Source organism: Myotis myotis, unplaced genomic scaffold (genome assembly GCF_014108235.1).
Source record: "Myotis myotis isolate mMyoMyo1 unplaced genomic scaffold, mMyoMyo1.p scaffold_m19_p_5, whole genome shotgun sequence".
Taxonomy (NCBI): Eukaryota; Metazoa; Chordata; class Mammalia; order Chiroptera; family Vespertilionidae; genus Myotis; species Myotis myotis.
In genome coordinates, this window is record NW_023416357.1 from 93,122,249 (window position 1) to 93,141,969 (window position 19,721).

Genomic DNA, 19,721 nt, shown 5'->3' on the forward strand with positions numbered 1-19,721 from the left:
CTGGCACCTGCTTTTCTGCACACTTTGCCTCATGCACCCAACCCTTTGCTGATCCTGGTCTGTGTCGTTTGCTGGGATAAATCACACCAGGAGTAACATGTGCTGGGTCCTATGAGTCCTCCCATTGAGTCATCAAACCAGGGGGTGGTCTTGGAGACCCCAGCATACTATTCTTTCCCTGAGGATATCAAAATAGTCCTGAGATGTAGATACTAGCAATATTCCTAACTACTCTGAAATGTTAGTTTCTTCATTGAAACATCTAAGTGCCCTTCCCCTTCAGGTGTTTTATATACTGCCTGGCACACACACTTTATCACTTAATGAATGGTAATTAATAATCATAAGAAAGGAATAGGTAAAGTACAATAGTCATTTGTAGGAAAGTTACATATTCAGGCAAGCATATTTTATGTTTCTGCAAATCATGAAATAAATTTACCCATATCTACTTAAGATTGGCAATCATGACTTTTTTTTTAAATCATACTGGACTATTTATAGTTCCTTTAATATCCTTAGTTAGGACTTTTTGATCTTCATAATCTTACTGGAATTTAAAACCCCAGGGTTATTTAATATACTTCACATTCCTGCCTTTGTGTCATGCTATGGACCGAATATTTGTGTTCCCCCAAAATTCCAGTGTTGAAATCATTAACCCCCACGTGATGGTATCAGGAGGTGGGGTCTTTGGGAGGCGGTTAGATCATAGGGGTGACCCCTCATGATTGGGATTAGTGCCCTTATGAAAAGGACCCCAGAGAGCTCTCACCTCTCTGTCGGTCCAGGGAGGACACAGCGAGGAGTCAAACCTCTGCACCTTGAGAGAGAGCCTGACCAGAACCCCTCCCTGCTGGCACCTGATCTCAGACTTGCATCTTCCGAAGCTGAGAGACATCAATTTCTGTTGTTTATAAGCCACCCAGCCTGTGGCACTGGGTTATAGCAGCCCGAACTGATGGACGCGTGTCACTGTCTGATTTCTGATGCAACAGGCCAGCTCTTTAGCCAGCTGCCTTTATTCATATAATATTTCTTTAGGTAGTAGTTCATCGTTAGATATACGATTTTATTAAAATTCAAGGCTTGTCTGCAGTTATTTAAAATATTTTTCCTAAAGTATTACGGTCATTTTTACATATTTCTCTATTCGTGTGTTTATAAGAACGTCTCTATTTTGTCACATTTTAAATACTGCCACTTTGACCATAGGTAGGAGGTAAGCACACGTACAGTGATTGGCATTGTATACTAGAAATTTTAAGTTGCAGCATAGTTAACTGAACCCGCTCACAGAATCCCAACAGGTGTCCTATTTGGGCATTTAGTGTCTCTTGTCCCGTAGAAATTCACATGCCCAACCTGCTTTCCCATAGTGATTTTTTCCTGGTGGCTTGTGCGAACAGATCAATAGTGTCCAACAAATTTCTGCCCTTGATGAAGGGAAGCAATAGTCATGCCCATTTCTAAAACTCTGAATTGAGCTTAGAATACCTTAGATTGCACCCCAGTGGATGGAGTCCCTTTATCACTTGTAATGACCGCCCCCTCTCGTGCTCACATGTGATTCTCCGCAGCTCTCCATAAACAAGTTCGTCTCAGCTCCTCACTTATTCTATAGAAAAGCATCGAAGGAGGATTCATTTTTAGCCCATTTTTTAAAAGGCTGGTATAGAACCATTCTGAGTGTCCCTGGTGCCATTGATGAGGCAGAACAGCTCTTCTGATGATCTACCTCGTCTGGTGGCCTGCCCCCTCCGTTATAAGTACCATCCAGCTAGTTGGCCTGAAGTTACAGTCATATTTTTTCATAATTGGTTCCCATTCTATTGCTGTATCGGACAGTTCTGGTTTTGGAATGGGAATGTTACCCAGTGCAGTGCCGGCTCCTTAGAGCTGCTGAGCACACTCCTTACCAGGCGTGGTGAGCAGCTGTGGATCTGTAGCCTTTTCTCCTTTGGCCAGATGAGAAAAGATTGCATATCACTTAGGAAAGTGTTTGGCTGCAACTGACAGGCCACCCACGCATTGGCAGCTTAAACAAATAGGGGTCCTGAGCTCACCTCCCAGCAGTGCCTTCGGGGCCCTGGGGTCTTCCTGACTGTAAGCATCATCATTCTTAGCATACTGGCTCTCATCTTCCTGTTTGTTGCCCTGTGGTCTCAGGATGGCTGTGTTGACCACATGAGCCCTCTTTTATCAGGAAAGCAAACACTTCCCTAAGACTGTGCCCTATATACACACCTTCACTCCCACCCCACCACCAACTGGATTTCTTCTGAGGTTCATCAGTCAGATCCAGGTTACATGACCATTCCTGGACTCCAGGGAGTCTTGGGAAAAAGGGGAGAGCAATGTGCTTATTGGCTTGGACCAATCATAGTCCTTTAGCTGGGCATGGCACATGGCTGCCCCAAACAAAATCTGGTTTCTCGTGGCAAAGAAGAAGGGAGAATGGACATTGGCTATCTGGTTGGCTGTGCTAGCCACAGATACATATCCTCAATCTCTCTCATGCACCACACCACACCCACAGAGAGATAAATTACCACCAGAATCCAAAATGAAAACATCACCTCTTTGCCAAACTCACTTATATTGCTTTCCCTTGCTCTTAGAGGGGAAAGACAACTAAATACTTATAATAAGTACAAAGTTGAAAGAGGTCTGCCCCTGCCCACCTCCCATGGTCTGATTTTGTATTATACGTCTTCATGCCTCCGTGAGACAGCTGCTGTCATGGTCAAGATCTCACACTTCATACTCTTCTGTTCTTCCACAGGGCCTGGCACCTGCCATTCACTCTGCTGAGAATTCTCTCCCCACTAATCCCCTCCTTCCCCAATATCATCATGACCTCTCAGGAAGCTTTCCTGACCACAGATATGTATTCTCAATCTCTCTCTCTCTCTACCTCCCTCCCTCCCCACCTCCCCCCTTCACTACACCACACCCTGGCTCAAAACCCTTGACATATGAAAGAGAGAATTTCAAGTGCTCCTTCTTCATAACACTAATAATACATTATAATTTTACATTTCTTTGTGAGCCCTTTTTATTGTCCTCATGAGAGCAAGGACTAGACCTAATGAAAGTTATATTCATGGTTTGTATTCTTTCATAATGTATTTGTCTTGATGTATTTGCAGGTTTAGACAAAAAGTAACTTAAATAAAGTGGAGCTTATTTTTCTTTCATGGTAACAAGGCTCCTCCATCTTTAAGAGAAGAAGGAAGGTTGGGAGGCAATACCAGTGACATCTGACCCCCTTTTCAAGATAGCGGAAGTTTCCTGGGACTTCGCTGAGCCAGTTTCTGCTAGTGTCACTGTTAGCTAGAAAGGAGTCTGGGGAACTGTGTGTGTAGCATTTCCAGCCTCTATACTGGAGGTGGGAAAGGGAGGAAATGGGAGTGGGGCTGGCCTACCAGTAGGTCTCTGTCCCACCACTGTTCCTCCAGCGTGTACTGAACAAGTACTTTGGTCTCCGTAGACAATACCAAAAAGGAGGAAAAGCTCACCTGCTTTGATTATTTGTTCATTCCTTCCTTCCTTCTCTGGTTTGAGCCAGGTTCTCTGCCAATCACTCTACACATACACACACTTGCCTATTCTCATGGCAGTCCTGGCAGTTTAGACATTATACTTATTTGGGGATAAGAAACGGAATCTCAGGGAGAGGAAATGACTTGCCTAAGGTTGTGTAGCTATGTAAGGGGCAGAACCAGGACTCGGACCCAAACCCCTTCCCTCTGTAGCCCTCCTGTCTTCCCTGATGCGTCGCTGCCTCCCGCATTGGACGTGTTTCTGCCAGGGACAGTAATTTCAGCCTGCCAGAATTTAGCTTCTCCCTTAAACATGTTGGCAAAAACAGTTTGCTAATAATATTGCAACTGTATTTGGGTTCTAATAAGGGGACATTCGTTTTGTGAGCAGGGTTATAATTTTTAGTCCACGGCCCTGTTTGTAGGCTACTTAATAAGCATTTACCCAGCAGTTAGGCCATACTCTCAGCACTCTAAATAATTTGCATAATCTCTTTCTGTTTAAGTAGGTAGAGTACTTTGCCTGGAGCTTTTGCCATTTATTATTCCTGACACTCCCAGCATTCATTCTTATTTGAGAATAAATGAAACAGTGATCATCTATATTCAGTTATACATTTATACAGCAGCTTACAGTTATACATTTGTGAACTAAAATATCCAGGGAGATTTTATTTCTGTACCATGGTTGTTGTTGTTTTTTAAAAAATAGTATGTGTGGCTTTTTTGTGATTATAAAAGTAATAGATGCTTAACTGAAAAAAAATTGGGAAGAAGAATGAGAAAAATCATTCAGTTCTGTACCACCCAGAGGTAATAACTAGTGACATTTTGGGCATATTTCCTTTCTAATCTTTAAAAAAAAAATTTTTTTTGCATAGCTGAGTTCATAAATTATTTGCAGTTCTGTGTGCTGCAATTCTTCATGTAACATAAACAAGCCTCCTCGTTATTACAAGGATCGTTGTGAATGGCTGCATGGCGTCCCTTTATTAAAAACACACCACCCTTCCAATTGTGAAATGCTCACTAAAAGAGAACAATGACATCGCACCTGAAGTAAAAATAGTTCCAGTGTTATTTTATAGACTTTAAGATAGAAACATTTTTTTTCTTTGGAAACATATCTTGGTGGATATGCTTCAGCATCAGCCTCTTAATATTAAGACAACTTTGTAAATGTTTTGTGCGCTTGCGTACCACGCTATCTATCCTCCCCTCTCTGCCAAGCTCTCCTTTACCCCGGCATTGCCTTTTCTCTTTCTAAATGTCCATCCTCTTTCTCACTTTATGGTTCCCCATGATTGATTCCTGATTCCCTGGCTCGTCTTCTATGTCTTGATTCCTCCTGGCCAGCAAGCACTAGGGTGCTGACGTCAAGTCCAGATTTGTCAGGACAACAGTGCAAAGACACGTCTCCTACTCAGCCATCCTCATTCCTCCTCTCCTCTTCCCAACCCTTCTGATCAGACGGCCTCCAAATAGAGTGACTCACAAGCTGCTGAACCCAGAAGCTGCAGAGAACCACGCTGAGGGCTACTCCAGTTCTGAGTAACTGCAGCACGTTTTGGGGAAGGGATTTCTGTAATTTCTTCTGTGGCTGGGGCTGATCCTAAAGTTGGTATGGAGAAAATATTCCTTGTTGTATTTCTTTTATTTCTGTGGTTCAAGACCTGGAAAATAATGTATTCTACTCTGTGATGTGATATATGCTACAAATATCAGAATTTATTAGAGGAGAGATTAAAAAATTTTTAGATAAGGATATTTCATATATTTCCTTCAAAAGACATCATTCCCTTCTATGTTGAATGTGTAATTTAAGGAGTGACTTTTTAGCAATCTGCTACATTTTATTTGCAGAGTGTATTCCAACTCTACATTATGACAGAGAGTTAAGAACTGGGACCTTGCCTGGCCAGTATGGCACAGTGGTTGAGTGTCGACCCATGCACCAAGAAGTCACTGGTTAGATTCCTGGTAAGGGCACATTCCAGGATTGCAGGCTTGATCTCCAGTAGGGAGCGTGCAGTAGGTAGCTGATTGATATTTCTATCTCTCCCTCTCCCTTCCTCTCTCTCTAAAAAATAAATCAATAAAATATTTTTAAAAATATTTTTTAAATAGCACTGGTACCTTGTGTTCTCCTTCCAGTGCCAAGCCCTTGCCTTTGACCTTCCACTTTCTTTCTCTGAACCTATATTAACCTGCATATGATGGCATCACTATTGTCAAACAGCCTAAAGTGCGTCTGGAGTTTGCAGAGGGCTATTCCCAACACAGCAATAGTGGCTGCATTATAGACACTTCAGTCTAAAGATTTCTCTGCAGACAACTCAGATGTCCATTAACAGAAAGCCTGCCAGTCTTCCCCTGGCTTTGTGCATGGGAGTCCCATCCTCAAGCCCAGTTCTAACAAACATTGACAGGAACTTCAGGATGCTTTCCTGTTTTGCTCTGCAATGCCTTGTTGTGTGGGGATGCCAGGCTTTTTCAAGAGGCTGGTCTTGGGTCAGGCCTTGCGGAGCGTAGAGGTGCTGCTATAGCTTTCAGCGGGGTTGGTGTGAGTGCTGGCGGCTCGGCAAATGAAGCTCCCGAAATTCTGGACAACGTGGGAGATTGGCTCTGGGGCATCTACCGCTTGGCCGACAGGAATGATTTCCGGAGGAACTTGATTCTCAATTTGGGACTTTTCGCTGCAGGAGTTTGGCTGGCCAGGAATTTGAGTGACGTTGACTTAATGGCACCTCAGCCAGGGGTGTAGCCAGTTAGACACATGGAACCCGAGATGTACTTGAACCTCCAAACACAGCCTCCAATCTGTGACCATCACCAGACTTTCCCTGATAGCAGCTGAAGTTTGATTCACATGGCTCCCTTCCCTTCCCTGCCTGCTTCCCTTCGCTGAGTCTACTCAGAATTCATTCTCTGGTCAGCAGCCAGGCTTCAGCTAAAGTGTTGTCCTCTGATTTGTAAAGTTCTGTATATAATTCCTAAGTTTTGGTAGAGAGTGATCTTTGCTCTTTTCTTGAGGAATAACCTGATGGTATTTTAACAATTATCTGAAATAAAGACTGCACACAGACAAAAAAAAAAAAAAAAAGAGGCTGGTCTTGAAAAGAGAATGATGTGACTCCCAACCAGCCCTGCATGCCTCTCCTGCTGTGTGGAGGAGGTTGTGGATATCAGGCTGTGGGTGCCAGAGGGTGGTTTGATGGTGACCGTAGATTAGTCTGCGGCTGTCTTTATTGAACACGAGCACAACTTTGAGTTGCACATTCCTTTATTCCTGCCTTTAACTCTACATCTGAATTAAAGAATTATTTATGATGGAAGGGTGCCGTTTCATATTCATGCCTTAAAGAACAACCCACCACCCCCAAAAAGAGAACATGCCATCTGTTATTGATGGACATGTTATGGTGTGAACCTTGAATTGCTAACATTTCTAAGGGAAGAATAATCCAAATTCTGATTATCTTAGCAGGTCCTCTACATGCATCAAACAAATTATTATTGACAAGCATCATTCTTATTGTCATGATAACTTTTCCTTGGTAGAACAAGATGCTAGTGATTTTTTTATTTTAAAAAATAACCAGATCCTTTGGTCTTGCAAGTATGTGTCATGTCCCCTGACGCTGAGAGGATAGATACCAGGAAGACAGAAAATTACTCATGTGTTCCCTCCATCTGGCCCCTTCTACTGTTCCATATCTGGCCACCACCCTAGTGACCTCAAGCCCCTTCCTTGCCCTCCAGTGTCTCTTTTCTTCTCACAGCTTAGGAGGCCCCTCTGGCCTCTACAGCCTCACGTGAATATAGAAGTCAAGGGCAAGCCCTTAGACCATCTGCTAACTTTTCATTCTTCAAAAATAGTGTGGTCAGTATAAACATTGCAGTCCTGAACATGCCCATCGCTACTTAAAACCCTTCAGGGACTGCTCTCAGGATTCAGACACGTTCCCATGGTGGGCCACAGGCTCTCCTGGGTCTGGCCGGCCTGCCGAGATCTTTCACTCCGGCCTCTAACCATACTGGCTGCTTTTCAGTTCCTCAGGGGTTGTGTCCCTTTCACATACTGTTGTCACACATACTGTTCCTCTTGCTAGAAACTGTTCCCTCCAGCTCCTCTCCTCTTCCCTGTCCTCCTGCTCCTCCTCCAGATGTTTCTCTTACTCGCAAGACTTGGCTCACCTGTGGACAGCAAAATGATTTTTTAAAATTACAAAAATTATTGTGTAATCATTTATATAGGTTATGGAATTGCTATTTTATACTAAACAAAAATAGTATGATGATTTCAAGTTTTGCTTTTTTGATTTAGTTCTTAATTTTTGCCAGCATTATATATGCAAGCAGATTAATGAGTCACATAGTTATACACAGAAAGTGGAGGAGCAACAGCTTACAGCTCCTCACCTGCCCTTTGCTCACTTCCCGTTGGCCACCACTTTCAACGATTTTAGCTAATTTTGTTGATCATCGCCTACATAGTTCTAAATAGTGTGCTCATGTTGCTACTTCTGGATCTGCTTATTATTTATTGGGTTTGCATCTTTGTTAAAGCCTAATTTGGATTATATAGGTATTAATATTTATAATAGTTTATATATACTTTATTTTAAGCATTGTTCACAACTGAGCTCTGTAATATGTCATGATTATTTTTCCTGGAAATTTTATTTGCCTTTTGAAAATAAAAGGTCTCACTTTTTATTCATTTATTTATTTATTTAAATATATTTTATTGATTTTTTTACAGAGAGGAAGGGAGAGGGATAGAGAGTTAGAAACATCGATGAGAGAGAAACATCGATCAGCTGCCTCCTGCACACCCCCTACTGGGGATGTGCCTGCAACCAAGGTACATGCCCTTGACTGGAATTGAACCTGGGACCCTTCAGTCTGCAGGCCGACGCTCTATCCACTGAGCCAAACCGGTTAGGGCAAAAGGTCTCACTTTTTAAAATGTACTATTTCAACCTTACTTTTTAAAATGTACTAATTCCAAAGGCATAAGTACATAAATTTCCTGTCAATAAATTTTAAAATATTAGGCATTCTATCAGTGTCGGCTTCTTGAAGAAATTTCTCCTAAGGCCCTGACTGGTTACTCTGTAAGCCTGCTAACACCATTTCCTGGGGACTTCATCCCCATTCTAGGGACTGATTTCCCCTTTCTCTCATGTTGGACCCCAATTCCCTTCCTTTTCAGATGCATCTCATCCTCCGGTAGCTTCTGGGGAAGAATTTACATTTGAGAATATCATCATTTGACCCTGACATTAAATTGATAGTTTGGTAATTTGGGTATAGAATGTTAGGTAAGGAGTAATTTTTCTCCGGAATTTTGTAAGGTTTGCTTCCTTGCTTTTGCTTGTTAAGTAGGGTTTTAAGATGCTCGGTTTCATTCTGATTCTTGATCTTTTTATAAGACTGGAAGCCTGTAGTGTCTTACGTTTTTATCCAGGGTTCTGAAATAACACTAATGAACCATGGTGTGAATCTGCTTAATCCACTTAATAAAGTCATGGCCATCAAATGTTTTTGAATGATTTCATTGGTGATTCTCTCCTGTGAGTTTTTCTGTATTTTCTGGTATTCATATTCTCCAGATACTGGGCTTCCTATACTGGTCCTCAAGTATTATCTCCTTTTTTCCATTTCCTTGCTTATCCTACTTTCTGAGATATTTCCACAAGTTTGTCTTTAAGCTTCTACTGGATTTTCATTTCTTCTACCATAGTTTTAATTTCCAAGAACTTTTTTTGGTCATTAATCTTTTTAAAAGTAGCATCCTGTAATTGTTTGATGAGTGCAGTATCTTCTTTCTCTGAGAATATTAATGATAGTTTTCCCCCTTCTCCCCCAATAGTCTCTGTCTTCTCCCGTTTTGATTATTTTGGCGTGGCTTTCGTATTGGCCTTTCCTCAGGCATGTAATGATCCTCGGTTCGCTGCTCCAGCTTGAGTGCAGTGAAGGAAGAATGCAGCACCGCGAAGCTGATTGGATGCTGCGTGGGGGTCTTGCGCCATAGTGGTGAGGCTCCCCTGCTCCCCAGTGTCTTCAGGCCATTTTGGTTCTCAGATGCCCCAATGAGGGCTCTGCCTGGCCGCTCTCATTGGGGGCGCGCTAGGATCCAAATGGAAGAATAAGGCGGTGTTCACAAAAAGGGGGTAAAACCTTTCATCTTAATCCTCCTGTCTTCTCTATGGTACCTCGCCCCTAACTCTACCTGCTGGGTCTCTCAGAATCCCCTGTTTACTTGTTACAAAAACCGAAACCGCCTTCTGCCAAAGTGAGGAGGACAGTGGTCCAGCTTCGTGGAATTTCGTTCAATCTCTCTGTTTTAGGTCTCTTTTACCCCCATTTCCAAGGTTACCTGTCACCACAGATTCCTGGGCCTTTAGGGCATCTGTGATACAAAGCAGATATTTAAAAATTCATTTTCTTCACTTTTTTAAAATTGAGGTTTAACATAAAGTAAAATGCAAGTAATCTGAAGTGAAGAGCTTGATGTAAATCCACCCTTAACCACCACTTGGATCAAAATACACCAGAGGGCTCCCCGCTGCCTCTTCTGCATCAGTAACCTTCATGCACTGTCAGTTGGGTCTGCCTGTTCTTTAATTTCATAAAAATGAGTCTTACAGTAGGTACTCTTCAGGCTTCTTTTCCTGTGCATACTGTCTGACAGTCATCCATGTTGTTGCATGCAGCAGCAATAACCTCTACACCCTTTTGGTTTGGGACTAGGAGTCAGGCTGGAATGTCTAATCCTGAATTGGAAGTCAGGTCGTGTTCCCCACACAGTCAGTGGTGTGTGTTGACCCTACCCATCACCTAGGTTCCCTCTGGGCCTCCTTCCTTTGCAGAGAAGGCAACAGGCAGGGCAGGGATAGCAATGAGGAGTTCCAGACACCTTTTCTGCTCACAGTGGTGACAACTATGTTGGCAGCCGAGATGACAGGCACTCTCAGTGCCCGTGATGTTCTTCATTATTGTTACATCCATCTAATGATTATGTCACAACTTATCTACTCATTCACTAGTGGTGGATTCTGGGTCATTTCTATGTTGGGACTATGAATAAAGTTGCTGTGACATTCATATCATGTATTTTAGCCGAGCTGCACACTCATTTCTTTAGTTACGGACCTGGGAGTGGGATTGCTGGGTTGTTGGGAAGATGTAGATTTAACTTTGGGAAATAATTCCAAAGAGTTTTCAAAAGTGTTGTACCAAGCCAGTCACTTACTGACTTTCTCACTGCTAGCTGAATATTTAACTTTCTAGGTTGGCTAAGCCTATTCCCACTTGCCCGTCTGTTTCCTGGTTTTCATATTTCTGTGGTTTTCTCCTTTCCTGTCATCTTGTCCTTGAGAGTTCACTATCTTGGTAGTAAGATTTATGGAAGGAACAGAGCTAAGAGTTTTCAATACACCATTTTTTTTATGTCCCTGATTCTATTATGATCACCAGATTATTTATTCACTTGTTGATAGATGTATGTTTGTTGTTCATAATTTGTATCTTTACCTTTTTCTTCTTCTTCCTCTTCTTAAAGGATACCTTTCAGCATTTCATATAATACTGGTTTGGTGGTGATGAACTCCTTTAGCTTTTCCTTATCTGTGAAGCTCTTTATCTGACCTTCAGTTCTGAAAGATAGCTTTGCTGGATAAAGTAATCTTGGTTGTAGGTTCTTGGTATTCATCACTTTGAATATTTCTTGCCATTCCCTTCTGGCCTGCAAAGTTTCTGTTGAGAAATCAGCTGACAGTCATATGGGTATTCCCTTGTAGGTAACTGAGCTTCTTTCTCTTGCTGCTTTTAAGATTCTCTCTTTGTCTTTTGCTCTTGGCATTTTAATTATGATGTGTCTTGGTGTGGTCCTCTTTGGATTCCTTTTGTTTGGGGTTCTCTGCGCTTCCTGGACCTGTAAGTCTATTTCTTTCACCAGGTGGGGGAAGTTTTCTGTCATTATTTCTTCAAATAGGTTTTCAATATCTTGCTCTCTTTCATCTTCTGGCACCCCTATAATTCTGATGTTGGTACACTTGAAGCTGTCCCAGAGGCTCCTTACACTATCTTCGTATTTTCGGATTCTCTTTTCATTTTGCTTTTCCGGTTGGGTGTTTTTTGCTTCTTCGTATTTCAAATCTTTGCCTTGATTCTTGCGCTCCTCTGGTCTGCTGTTGGGAGTCTGTATAGTATTCGTTATTTCAGTCCGTGTATGCTTAATTTCTAGTTGGTTCTTTATCATAACATCGAGGGTCTCATTAGATTTCTTGAGGATCTCACTACATTTATCGACGGCTCTAGACAGTTCTTAAGAGACCTTAAAAGTGTGGTTCTGAACTCAATATCCTCCACTGACAGTTTTGTCCTGTTTCTTTGTCTCTGCATTTTTTTATGCTTTCTTGGTGCACCCCCTAGTGGTCTTTGTGTGCAGTCTTGTTGTAGTTAAGCCTTGATTGTTGTCGGCAATACCGGGAGTGATTTGACCTCCCGGCTAACTGGCTATGAGAGTCCCCACCATTTTTAATTGGAAGCCTCTATTATGACTTTAAGGTGGCTTTTAGGTCTGTCTCACCAAACATTCTTACCCTGTGTTTTCTCTGAGTCACTTCTGCTTAATGGTTTTATAAAAACAAGATTTTATTGCTCTCACTCTTTCTCAGCTATCCATTGTTTTCTACATTCTGTATTGTCAACAAAATGACAAGACAATTCTGATCTAAGTCAGAAATGATACAGAACGCAGACTGAAGGTATAGTTTGTGGAATTCTTTCCCTTAATTTTCTTTCCCCGAGTTTGCAAAACCCTCAGTATACTATGACATGTAGGATTTTCAAGCTGATCAAATGATGTTCAGGTCTAGGCATATGTAACTATCCCAACACTTAACCGTGTTATATCCCAAGTGTGTGTCCCAGGTGTCCCCTCACTCCTGGGACCTCTGTATCCTTTTGGTTTGGGACTAGGTGGCAGGCTGGAATGTCTAGAGGCCTGAATTGGAAGTCAGGTCGTGTTCCCCAAAGAGTCAGTGGTGTGTGTTGACCCTACCCATCACCTAGGTTCCCTCTGGGCCTCCTTCCTTTGCAGAGAAGGCGACAGGCAGGGCAGGGATGGCAATGAGGAGTCCCAGACACCTTTCCTGCTCACAGTGGTGACGACTATGTTGGCAGCCGAGATGACAGGCACACTCAGTGCCCGGGATACTCTGCACAACCCATCTGTTTACCATTCGGGCCCTTCCCTGGAGAGCTGACTCTTTGTCCTCTATTTAATCCCTCTTTGTCTATCTTTTCTGCATCACAGAACCAGCAAGATCAGTGCACTTCATTCCATGTGGATTTTACTCATTAGAATAATATTGCCATGAAGAAGGGCCCCGGTCACCTGGTCAGCCAACCAGGTAGCATGTTGTAATACAATAACAGGCTTGTCGGGATGCACTAGTGCAGGTGCTTAGCACATGGTAAGGACTCCATGAGTGACAGCTGCCAGCACATTTATTCTTCCTATGTAGTGGGCTTCTGAGTAACTCAGGAGGATTATTTGCTTCATTTGGTCAAACTCCAGTGGTGACCTTGGGTCACATCACTCTTTCTTTGGGATCTCAAAAATATAATCAACCTGCAAACTCTTCATTTTTATCTCCCCTGCTTCTTCATGTATTAGAGATACATTATCCTAAAGCCACTAATGTTGTATGTTTTACTTCTATTGATGTAACAAATAATGTTTCTAAGTATGGATAACCACAAGATTATGCCTTTACTGACCCTCTAGTCAGATGCATTTAATATACGTATTGCTTTACATTATATTTCTCTCCAGTATATTAAATTACCTTATGATCATTGTGACCTACAGGTATAAATAATGGTTAGGTTCCTATGCATTTTTGAAAGGATAATAGGTTACAAAATTGGGCAGCAGTAATAAATCTCAAATTTTTGCTGGGCAAACAAACGCTGCAGCTGGGGAGAGAAGCTTGATGGTACCTCTTAGGTGGTTGAATCAGAGCATTCGTCTGTGTGGTGGAGTAACTAGTTGTTGTGAATTAGCCTGAGATCTAACAACCAGTTAAACTGTTTCTGTGACAAACCCTGGTTGCATTCCTAGCAGCCCATTTATGAATAAACTCTAGCACACAATAATCTGTAAAATAAACACCACTCTGAGAGGTTAAAAAAAATTATAATTGTAGTGTTTCTTTTCTTTTAATACTTCTAGATGCTCTAAGGGGATAATTTACAAAGCAACAAACCTTTTCAAGTTAATAAATCCATATTACAATGTTCTTAAGTGCAGAATTATGATGAATGTAGAAATTCTAAAGCCTTATATTTAGTTGAGGACTTGACATTACTCTGTCAGAATGGAATGCTTTAAAAAGTGGCTTTGATATCCAGAATTTCCCCTGCAATTTCAGTGACCCCTGAAACCTGTGTCAGACAATTTGGTCACATAATTTTGCTGCTTTGTATTCCCTATTACCACTAGCTGGAATGCCTGTCTGAATAATTAATTTGGCTGCACTTCAACAAGTTTAGAACTCCCCTATATTCGACACACAATTGGTTGTACTTACTGTGCCTTGTAAACCCAGGGTCAGGTTGAAGCCTGTGAGGGTTACTTGCTCTTTATGGTCACTTAGGCTCTGGTTCACTGACCGGAGCTGTGAGGGCATCCCTGGCATAAGCCTTGTGTACACACTCTAAGCTTCATGGGGAAGGACAGTGTCCTTGTTCATCACACTCTCCTGGCACCTCGCCCATACACATGACATTGTCACCAGATGAGGACTGAGCCCAGAGCTGGTCTGCCTAGGGCCAGTGGTAGTGTGTGGGTTCTTGACTTCATACAGGAAAGGTTTCACAATACGAGTCCAGGTGAATTTGAGAGCACATTTATTAGAGCTCGGGACAGTGGAATAAAGTACGGCCTTTGGGCAGAAGAAGTAACAGGAGGGAGCCTAGGCAGTGCTCTGCTTTGCCTTCCTAGAAACACTGTAGGAGAGAAGTGAGCCAACGTGGGCTGCTGTCAGCTCACTGGGAAGTCAGAGACCCCACTTGACCCCACTGACCAGCCAGTTCCCAGGCTGTCCTCCTCCATGGCTTTGTGTAGCTTGGCTCTGAGGCCTCACTCCCGGGATGCGCTGCTGCTGCCTGTCTCCTGGTTGCATGTCTCATGGGGACCCTTAGAGTTACAGTGGTTCTCAACCTTCCTAATGCCGCGACCCTTTCATACAGTTCCTCATGTTGTGGTGACCCCCAACCATAAAATTATTTTCGTTGCTACTTCATAACTGTAATTTTGCTACTGTTATGAATCGTAAATATCTGATATGCAGGATGTATTTAGGCGACCCCTGTGAAAGGGTCATTCGACCCCCAACCTCTGGGGAGAAGGAAAGTTTAAAAGTTCATGCCCGAGAACAGGCATGGGTGTGTTCTAGAGCGAGCCTGTGCTGGCATCATTTGTCTTGAGGGGGGCGAGAATCTTAGGGGAGGGTGTCAGCAGAATATTCATCAGCTTTCCAGGTGTGTTTTAAAATGCTAATGCATCAAAATGACTTCACATTGACTTCCTGCAGGAAAGATTTAGGGGAGTTTTGGATTATTCTCTGGTCTGTTTTACTGTTATCTTAGGTCTGTCTGGCTCTAATCGGGTTTTCTTATTTGTTTCTCTGACTTCATCCATCCTTTGGGTTGGCCGGCACAAAAGGCACTAATCGGGTCTCTGTTATCTATCTCCCCAACCAGTGTGATTTAAGACGTTTATTCTCTGGTCAGGAAGGAGAGGTATAAACCTCTCAAGTGTCCTTGATTGGGGAAGATAAGGTCTTATGATTCACTAGCTGGCTGTTAGTTGGTTAAATTGTTTGGCCTTGTTTACTTATCTCAGTTAGTTTCCCCTTTCTGCTACCTGAGGAATTGTCCTGGCTCCTTACTATCCTGCCTCAGCATCATTGGTGGGTTTTTTTTCCCTATTAGTTGAAAATAGATATAGCAAATTCACTATGACTGCTCAATGCCTGGAGAAACTGAGGCAGCACACAGTTAAGAACGAAATGGTGACATGGTGACAGGACTGCTGACACAATGAAATAATGTGTGAAATGCTAACCTTGGTGCCCTGGCAGAGAGAAACACTTCCTAGTGGTAGTGAGGGGCATGCTTATAATTGACTAGAGGCCCGGTGCACAACATTTGTGCACTTCAGGGGCTGGAGGGGTCCCTCAATCCAGCCTGCGCCCTCTCGAAGCTGATGATAAGTAAATGCACAGCCCTCTTTGTGCTCATGCAAAATGGCAGGGGCACTTCCACTGGCACACAAGCCATTCTGTTTCCGGAGCAGTCAGGAAACATGCATGTTTTGCATTGGGTTAGGTTTTCTGACGGTGTCTTCTGCATAATATGCCAAACACCCTCTCTCCATTGCACCACCAGAGGGATGAGGTGAGGATAGCTGGAAGCACATATAGGAAGGAGAGATTAAGTATATGTAACTTTGAATTGTGGTTGAGAGAGGTGAGCCGTGTGACAGACTGGTGTCGCTGAAATAGCTCGTGCTGGTGGCTGTGGGGGACGGATTGAGGGGCCAGTCAGAGGTTAGTGCGGTCCTGCAGGCAGTAAGCTATACCGAGGAGAAGAAACGTGGGCCTGCAGTTCTGCGATGCCATAGAGGTGGGTAAAGGGGAGTTGAAGAGCATCAGCTCTCCTGGGGAAAGGCTCAAATACTGTAGACAGCTCTAGGGGTTAAGATTTCAACATATGAATTGGGGGGGGGGGGGGCGGGGATGGGTTCAGTCCAAAACAGGCAGATGCTACTACCCATGTAGTTTGCACTAAGCCACAAGTTGTACCTTTAATTACCTAAAGATGGGCCACAGCTAGGTTAGGGAAAGAGACTTAAAAGACAAGAGGAGGAGTGGTGGTGGTGGTGGTGGTGGTGGTGGTGGTGGTGGTGGTGGTGGTGGTGGAGGAGGTGATGATGATGGTGGTGGTGGTGGTGGTGTTGTGTATGGAGAAGCTGCTGAACCTTCTGCTTTTGTCCGAAGGTCTGGAGTGAGGAGGAAGGGTCCTGAGGCTGCCCAGCTGATAGCCCACTATGAAACCAGGGAAGGAGGAATAGACATGGGTGTTCTGTGTGTATTCAAATGTCTTCATGTTGATTTCTGCGCTTAGCCGATCCCAAATTAGACCAAATCCACACACACCTACCGAGCATCGTCATTGCACCAAGAAAATCCTGCTGGAGACTGACTGCTCTGCCAGGTGATGGGTTGCTGCACAGCCTGGTGAAGGATTGGGGGGCCGTGGTGAAGCCGGTCCCTGTGATATCCTGGCAAAAGGAAGCCCTGCGAGCTGGGGCAGGCCCAGGAGGCTGTGCGATGTGAAAGGATCTGACAAAGTACAGCAGCAGTTTTTAGGACAGGCAATTCTAACGCATCTCGGACTGTTATCCGCCTCCCCTTCACCGCCTCAGCTGGAGAAATCGTTGGGTTTGCAAGCTTACGCGTGGGCCATATTGATTTTGTTGTTCTTTAAGCTGCTAAATGTATTGACCCTGGAAGTCCACTCTCCATCCCCCTGGATGAGCAGCTCATTACACACCCTGACTGTGTCTCTCTTACTGAGGCTGTCCCACTATTTATTTAATTTAAATTTTCCTGACAGTGGTTGAATGTATCCGCATCAATTCTTGTTAGAGCTCTTGTGCCTTCAGGGACTAGGAAACAGAGAACTCTTATTTTCTTTAAGCAACATTCTTCCTTGTCCAGTTGCTACAGAGAACATTGATCTTGTTTAAAAAAGAAGAAAAACTTCTTACTAAAACAGTAAATAGAGTCACAGTACTTGAAATCTATTCGCAGTATCTGTTGTTTCGACAACCTCCATAGGAAAGAGAAAATATTTTGCAGGTCGTGCAGTGGTGGTTTTCAGCAGCATTTTGCTGGTGGGAATTTGCCCTCGCTGAGTATTGCGCCGGGGAGGGGCGGGGATGGTTAAGAGGAAAGGAAACCCATGGGTTCGCTGTTCATTTCTTGTTCCATGTTTTCTGTAACCATGTTGCATTCTCCACTACCCCCAAAGGGGAAAACAAAATGTGTATTATCAGATTTTTGTGAGTGGCAGGGGAGCACTGCATCTCTATGGTTTTGCCTGCCCCTCTGGCGGTTGAGATAGGCTTTACATGAGGCAGAGTGGCTATTTTCCCTTCAGAAGATGGAGCCCTGAGCTGGGGGAAGTGGTGGTAGCCTGGACACCATGTTCCTGGGAATGAAGTTGCCACCCGGGTTCTCAATAAACAGTAAAATCCTAAGGGAAGCTACAAGGCCAAGAGTTCGTCTCATCCTTCCAGGCTTTCCCCATTGCTTCTGGAATACTGGATGGCAGTATTTCATGAAGAGCCATCCCAGGTTCACTCTGGTGTCTTCTTTTAATCTATGCCCCCAAGAAGTTAAATGAACTCTATAAATGAGCCAGGCAGTGGGATTTTATTCCAGCAACAGCATATAATTTTGTTTAATCAGGTTGAGCTGCAACCTGTATGAAATCAGAAACGCATGTTACTATCAAAGGTATGGAAGAAAAGAGGTTCCTTAGTTGAAACACCAGTCCCTGGGAAAGAGGGCTGAGCGCAAGAAAGCAACACCTCATTGAGAAAAGCTTGCTGGCGACTGAGGCCAGCTACACCTGGTCTGATTTCAGGTGCAGTTAGAACACTCAGAGAAGCTGACCTTCCTGTGTCTAAGGGCAAAGGATTCCTTCTCCGAGGGAATAGAGCCTGGTCTGGGGTGCCATCCCCTGAGGAGGAAGACGATGCCACATGCCAAACCAAGACCAAATCCCCTGAAGCCGTGGGCTGTGCAAAGACATGCAGGCTCTTGTCTGGGCTTGGCTGGGATTATATAAGGTCATCTAGTTTTGTTCAGTTCTAACACTGGTCTGATAACAACATATGGGTGTGTGTGTGATTAACATTCATGTAGTTAGTTATATGTCTTTAATTTTTAAGGTAAAATCCAGTTCTGTATATGGGTAAGCAGTTGGTAAATCAGTTTGCTCCCTGCCTTCCCACCCGCCAGAGGCCAGTTTTCCTCCCAGAGACATCTACCAGGTTCTTGTGTATCTTTCGCAGATACATTTATAAGTATATTTGCATATTTTTTCCTTATATTTTATTTTCATCATATTGTTTATTTACATTTTTGATAGAGGCCAACTTTCAAAAGTTATAAAAGAATATAAAGAATGTAGAAAATGTTTCCTTCTAACCCAGTGTCTCTCCCTAGAAGCAGCACATAGAACCAGTTTTTAAAGGCATCCTATCAAAGATGGTGTGTGCACATATTATGTGTAGCTCTCCTTTTTTTTTTCACATGAAAGGTGAGTCGTAAACTATGCACAATGTACAACCAGACTTCATTTTTATTGTGCTTAAGAAGTTGCTTTTTTTTTTTTAACCAATTGAAGGGAAGACCCTCCACCAGCAAAAAGATTATCACTCACTGTATTGTGGTACTAGCTTTATTGCAATGGTATGGACCAAACCTTCAGCATCTCTGAAGTATGCCTATATTGATCTTGCTTTTTTCCCTTAGTATAGATAGTCTTCCGCATTCTTTTTTGTGGCTACATAGCATTTCATTGATTGGCTAGACCATAATTTATTTACCCAGGCTTCTATCCATGTTCACTTAGGTTATCTATCATGATATGCTTCAACACTGGGTTGGGGTGAAGCAAGTGAGGTGTCCAGGGAACATAAGTTAAGGAGGCACCCACTCTCAGGGTCGTGCACATGCCAGGCCAGCGCTTGCACAAATCTGAGAGTGAGGTTCTTAAATTTTCCACTTACTCCCCTTACCATACTCCTAGCCCTGCTCTGCTCTTACAAATTGGCTGCAATAAAAATTGTTATTTGTACTTTCCCCCCCACACATTATTGGGAAAAATTCCAGATGTTAAAACATGGGGATCAAGGTGTATGTGGGTTTTTAAACTTGAATGAAGGAAACCTTTTATACTCCAGTCAACACTATAAAAGACTGCCAGTTTCCCCATACCCTGACCAACAAATTGTATTAGCGACACTTTTAGATTGTTGCCAGTGGATGGGTAACACATCAAGAAATACGTGGCCAAGCTAAC

At 43.2% G+C, this 19,721-nt stretch overlaps 2 protein-coding genes across 2 annotated transcripts in view; both read left to right on the forward strand.

Annotated features, from left to right (window-relative positions):
* LOC118655912 (mitochondrial import receptor subunit TOM6 homolog) overlaps positions 1 to 6,648 on the forward strand; it is a 29,266-nt gene extending 22,618 nt beyond the window's left edge. Inside the window, exon 2 of the mRNA XM_036308484.1 lies at positions 5,975 to 6,648. Within this exon, the coding sequence (XP_036164377.1) occupies positions 5,975 to 6,309 (335 nt within the window). The 3' untranslated portion in view covers positions 6,310 to 6,648. The remainder of the gene's footprint in view (positions 1 to 5,974) is intronic.
* Positions 1 to 19,721, forward strand: part of CPPED1 (calcineurin like phosphoesterase domain containing 1) — a 111,800-nt gene that overhangs the window by 49,565 nt on the left and 42,514 nt on the right. The gene's annotated exons all lie outside the window — the stretch shown is intronic.